A 6395-nucleotide genomic window follows, 5' to 3' on the forward strand; every position below is an offset into this window, starting at 1 on the left:
TTCTGCTGTGCATAAGGGCGCTGTGGGTCAGTACTGACTCGATGGCACCTACAACAACAATAACAATTACCATAAGAAAAGTTACAGGTTATTGGTATGTTGGTATGTATTGTTACTTGTTGTTAGGTGCTGTTGAGTCAGTTCTGACTCATAGCAACCCTCTTTACAACAAAAGATTGTTGGTCCTGTGCCACCCTTACAACTGTTGCTGTGCCTGAGCCCACCGTTGCAGCCACTGTGTCAATCCAGCTCCTTGAAGGATTTTCCCCTTTGTGGTGATTCTCTAACTTTACTAAGCATGATGTTCTTCTCCAGGGACTGGTCCCTCCTGACGATATGTGTAAGCTCCTGTTTCTCTTTTACAAGTAACTGATAACACATCGGCAATTTATATTATTTCTTTACTCGGCCCTCATTCTTTTGCCTACAGCAAAGTGGGACTGAATGGGGAGAAAGCTAAGTCCCACAGCATCCCCTGATCCTGGCCGATGTGCAGTGTGCAAGGGGAAAAGGTCCCGATATGGGGGCCCTCTCTGCAGCCCTCACCTTGCAGGGTGACCTCTAGGAAGTAGTGGGCGTATTCCTTGAGGCACTCTTTGGTCTTGCGGGGGCAGGTGGTGGGCCAGCTGTGGCAGTGGTGGTCTTTCTGGCTGACGGAAGCCAAGAGGTAGTAATCCAGGAAGTGGGCGGGCGTGGGCAGGCAGAGGTTCCAGCCGAAGGCCTCCAGAAGGAGCAGCTCTGTGCTCAGTAGCTCCTTCTTGGTGAGGGTGACGTTCTGGCTGCTCAGGATCCGCGTGCTGTTTATCTGTTCCAACTTAGGTACGTGGTCTTCTCTATCCTCGAACTTACCTGTGGAGAAGTATAGGTTACTGTAGCCAGGAAGCTAAAGGCCTGCCCACCATGCCTGGACGAGTGCTGGCAGAGAGCAGAAAGCTTGGACTGCCAGGGGATAAAGAGCGTAAAGTGTCAGACCTGGGATCCAATCCCCAAGCTATTGCTTCCAGCTATGTGATCACAGGCAAGTGTCTTAACCTCCCTGTATTCAAGTTCCTCATATGCAAATGGATTCATAATGGAACTTATACACCATAAGCCTTTTGTTAGATTCTACGAGAAAATGCCTAACAAATGCTCAGCCCAGCATCTGCACACAGAAGGCTCTCAATATCCACTGTTAAGGTCTGGGGAATAAGGTGGGTCCCAGCCAGGCCCTCAACAGTCACTCCAGGTCACAGACCTAGCATATCTGACTCTGTCCATGTCCTTGGGGGGGGCTCCTTGTCTTCAGGATTGAGTTCAAGCTCTGTAAATGGAGTCTTAGCTTGGGTTCTCTCAGAAACAGCCTGCTTGGGAGGTGAGCTCAGGAAATAAAGGGAAGTGGAAAGAGAAGTCTACAGGAAAGAGAAGAAAGCCAGTAAGACTACATTATGAAGCCAGTAGAGTTTTATACTACTGCAAAATTCTGAGAAGCAATATAAAACATAGACCCTGGGCTACTCCACCCAAGGGCCAAAGGGACAGAGGTATTTACATATCAAACCTTGGCGGTCCCAGCGTGGACTGCTCTCAGGGGGCAGTGACCACCCCCCACACTCTAGCCCACCACAAAAAAGCAGAATGGGTTTCATTGGCTAGTGAAGGTCTCTGGACAAAGAGATGGAGTCACTGGCAGGTGGGGGTCATGCCCTCGGGGTGGGCTGCTGGCCATTTCACTGGCCTCAACTGTCGTCACACTTGGGAAGTTGTTCCATACTTGGCTTAGGACTTGACGGCTTCTGAGTCTTTAAAGATCCTGTGCTCTCCTTGTCTACACAAGCCCTTGCCCAGTCCCTCTTCATTCAGCCCACCTCCTTGCCCTTCAGAGCCTCCGGCAACCTTCCCTGACCATGTACTGTTTCATACCCATATAAAACTCTGTCCTCCAAGCCCAACCTCACGAGGTGCAGAGAGTCTCCTCACTGAGTCAGAAAAGGCAGTGGGAAGACGAGGGGAGCAACACAAATCTTCACACACCTGCTCACAACTGCAGGTGTCTTCTGACCCCATTCTCATGAGAACCTCATGTTTTGAGGATAGATAAAGCAGCAACCTGGACAGGCTGTTCCTTACAGTGGATACAACACAAAATAAGTCATTACAAAGAGTAATACTTTGTATTACTGTAACACTAGACACCCCATCTTCTCAGAGCATCTATCAACAGACCACCAAGTGAACATTAAGGATTGAGTTGTGGCCCCCAAATTATGTGTCATAAATTCTAACCCTTATACCTGTGGATGTAATCCCATGTGGGAATAGGGCTGTCTTTCTTATGCTAATGAGGGCAGTTCAGTGTAGGGTGTATCTTAAGTCAATCATTTTTTAGATATAAAAGAGCAGTTCCAGTCCAGAAAAAAGGAACCACTGGAAGACGGCCCAGGAACCCTGTTGAAAAGAGACACAGACCTTCCCCCAGAGCCAGCAGACAAAGAGAACCTTCCCCTGGAGCTGGGGCCCTAAACTGTAAGAAAATAAATTTGTTTGGTCTCAGAGGCCCCAAATGACCCGTCTTCAAGAAAACACTCAACTTGGATGATGGGTTTAATATCTGTGGTTGGCACCAGATTATAAACACCATGAGGACAGGACCAGTCTGGCCTATTCTCTGCTGAGCCCCCGAGTCTCTGCACAGTGCCTGGTCCACAGCATCAAACCAGTTATGGTCAGCCTTATATATGTCTGAGTCCACCCATGCTCCATAGAGGGTTTCTAATGGTGGAGTTTTTGGAAACAGATTTGCCAGACCTTTCTTCCAAGTTGTTTCAGGGTGGATTTGAACTTCCAACCTTAGAGATTGTAAATGAGCATATTACCTGTTTATACCATCCAAGGACTCTTGGCCTATAGCTGCTGCTGCGGCTGCTGCTATTTTTCTTAAGTGCTGTTGAGTCAGTTCTGACTCACAGCGACCCTGTGCAGGGTTTCTGAAGAGCGGCTGGTGGGTTTGAACCACCGACCTTACAGTTTGTAGTCTAGTGCTTATCCTGAAGCACTATACTAGGATTCCTATAAACATTCGCTGAAGGAATGAATGGATAGTGGAATTATAGGCCATTTGAATTACATTCTCTGGTGATCTTTGATTTTTCTTCGACTTTTACGATTCTTTGTGCGATTTGAAAAAGAAGAATAAAAAAATACATTTTTTGCAAAACTGCCAAAGGTTTCCCTGAACCTTGTGCTGAATTCACTAACCTTGTTCGTATGCACTCAAGAGATCCGTACTCTCTTCCTTCCCCACAGCAGAAGGGAGTCTGGTGAAGGTCACAGCTTTAAGAGAATGAGCACTGTGCTGGGGGGAGGGGGTGAGGAGAAGAAATGGGGGCACTGAGCCCCTCTGAGGCATTGCTGGCAGCTGGCATGACAACAGCAGATGTGCTAAATCAGATTAGTTTTCGTTGTTCCATCAGGGGTTTTCAAACCATTCAGATCTCTGCCTTTTCCTCATCTCCCAGACCCAAGAGGATTACTCTCAGATGGAAGTGGCCAAGGATGACTGAAAGTCCCTGGGTAGTGCAAATGTTTAAGCCCTTGACTACTAGCTGAAAGGTTAGCTGTTCAAACCTACCCAGTGTGCCTCTGAGTAAAGGCCTGGCCCCCAAACCCCACGAGCAGTTTTATTCTGCACACAAGGGGTCATCATGAGTCGGAAGTGCCACAACGGTAACTATCAACAACAACAACAAGAAGAAAGTGTTTCTGAGGAATCTGAACTTCTGCTGGGGAGGTCATGCCTCCAAGGGGCCCACAGACTACAGGCCAGAGTCCAGCAGAGCTGGGTCTGAGGCCACCACATGATTGTTGTGGATCTACCAGCACGTCACCACACTCCAGAGGCTGCTGACTGGCTGACTCTCTAAGAATCCACACACATGCAGATGATCATGTAGCCTGGAAAATGCTTGGCAGAGAAATGCATGGAATTCTTATGCCGGGCTGGGCACTGTGTTTTTTGCTGCCTGACACTCCCCGATCTGCCCAGGAACACTTGCATGTAGGGGCCCCTGGGATGCCAGGAGGCTCAGAGGAAAAGCTGAGGATGCCAGTTTAGCAATCACTTCCCAGCACAATACATCTCACAGCCAGAAAAGAGTTTATGAGTTTCCTGGGGTTGCACGTGCCCCCCAGACATTTCCTCCCCTCCTCCCATGACCCAGAGGGGGTGGCTCTTTGTTCTCAGCATCACCACCAAGTTGCTCTGAGGCTTCCTCCTATGGACAAACTACACAGACAACAGATGCCAGTCTTCAGACAGCTCCCTGGGCCTGGGCAGGGACACGAGTCCTTCCAAGTCAGACAAGAGCCATGGACTCTTCCTGACTATTTTGAAACTTGGACTTTTATTTAAAAAAAAAAAAAAAATCAAATCCAGAGGAAGTATGAAAGACCTTTCACCCAGATTCTCCAACTGTTGACATTTAGCCACATTTGCTCTGTCTGTATGTGTATAAATATTGCTTTGGTGGAACCATTTGAAATAAAGTTGCAGATATGGCACGTCCCTTAATACTTTAAATACTTCAGCATCCATCGCCTAAGACTAAAGGAATTTTCCTGCAGAAGTACACTACTATTAGCAATCCTATGAATGTTAACACTAATTCAATATTTTCTACCATTCCGTCTGTATCTGATTTCCTCCAATGGTATATGCTATAACCTCTGCTGCTTTTGGATTCAGAATTCAAAAAAAGGTTCATATGCTTGTTACGTCTCTTTAGTCCCAGCCCCCACCCCACATGATACTGAAACTTTGAATCTAGGTCAGTTGTCTTGTAAAATGTTCCACATTCTGGATTTGTCTGATAGTTTATGACTGGAATCCCTGACGGGTGCAAATGGTTAATGTACTCACTTGCTAACTGCTAAAGACTTGCAGTTCAAGTCCACCTAGAGGCACTTTACTATCTAGGCCTGACAATCTACTTCAAAAAAAAAATGAGTCATTGAGAAACCCTGCGGAATACAGTTCTACTCTTACACATAGTGGGGTGGAGGGTGACGGGGTGTTCATGAGTCAGAATCAATTCAACAGCAATTGTTCCAACCCCAATTCTCCCCCCTCACTACTAGATGCGTGTCAACCAGTTTTGGTAATATAATTACCGAAGGGGTATTTTTCACTTGTTACAGCTCTCATTGGTAAAGTGGAGGGTCAGTGACAAAGAGGAAGACCCCCAATGAGATGGACTGACACCGAGGCAGCAGCAATGGGTGCAAGTGTAATGATTGTGAGGTTGGTACAGGACCGGGCAGGGGTCCATTCTATTGTGCATAAGGTCCCTATGATTCCGTACCAGCTTGACGGCACCTAACAACAACAATACAGGTCACATCGAACACTGGTGTGGCGCTGTAGGATAAACACTGGCCAGTCAATCACAAGGTGAGCAGTTCAAACCCACTAGTCTGTCTCAGAAATCCTATACAAGGTTGTTGCTATGAGTTGGAACCAACTTGATGGCACACAACAGCACTAACAGGTTAAATCAGGAGTTACACATGTCCTCGGAATGGCACTGCCAAGTGTGATCACATGGTGAAGGTGGTGATACCAGATGTCTCCATTTTAAAGGTACCATTTTCTCTTTGAAATCAACAGATAATCTCAGAGCTGACACTTGAGACTGAATTATCCTGTTTCCCAACAACCTTTAATTCAGTGATTTGACATCCACTGATGATATCTTCCTGCATAAATTATTGTATTGGTGTTGAAAAAAAGATTTTAAAAAATTATATCATTCCTCCTACAGTTTTCTTTTTTGTTCCAAATATGACCAGTGTGTATCAGTGTAATTATAAGATTAAAAAATTTTAAGATTAAAAAAATAATACTGAATCTACTTAAGCTTTTACTCTGGCTTTTGAGGCCTGGCACATCTCAACACTTCTTATGTGCCACTACTGTACCAGCATCAGCCTGCCCTCCACACACTGGACTGATTACTCCCACCACTCGTTGAGGCTGGTGGGTGCCCAGAGAGGGTGGGCAATTGGTCCCAGGTAGGTCCCACGGTCAGTGGACTGGTGCCTGAGAGTCTGGCCACGTGGCCTAAAGGCTTAAGCACCCATCTAGTGCACAGCAGGCAGGCACCCACAGACTGGCTTCCCCTCTGCCTAAGTGGATGCTCCCAAACCATCTACTGTTCCGCCACACAGGCCTTAGGTAGCTCAAACAGGAGTCCTGGCTTCTCTGAATTAAAGCCCAAGAAAGTATTTGTAATTGCTTAAAAATTAAAACTGTTGCTGACACTAAAAGAAAAGAAATAATAAAGATCAGAGCAGAAATAAATGAGATAGAAAACAGAAAAACTATAGAAACAATCAACAAGACAAGAAGCTGGTTCTTT

The 6395-nt window shown here is 46.4% G+C and overlaps 1 protein-coding gene across 1 annotated transcript in view; it reads right to left on the minus strand.

Annotated features, from left to right (window-relative positions):
* CCNJL (cyclin J-like) overlaps nucleotides 1-6395 on the minus strand; it is a 76383-nt gene that overhangs the window by 8141 nt on the left and 61847 nt on the right. The window contains exon 4 of the mRNA XM_006864924.1: nucleotides 547-849. Within this exon, the coding sequence (XP_006864986.1) occupies nucleotides 547-849 (303 nt within the window). The remainder of the gene's footprint in view (nucleotides 1-546; nucleotides 850-6395) is intronic.

Source organism: Chrysochloris asiatica, unplaced genomic scaffold (assembly GCF_000296735.1).
Source record: "Chrysochloris asiatica unplaced genomic scaffold, ChrAsi1.0 scaffold00073, whole genome shotgun sequence".
Lineage (NCBI taxonomy): Eukaryota > Metazoa > Chordata > Mammalia > Afrosoricida > Chrysochloridae > Chrysochloris > Chrysochloris asiatica.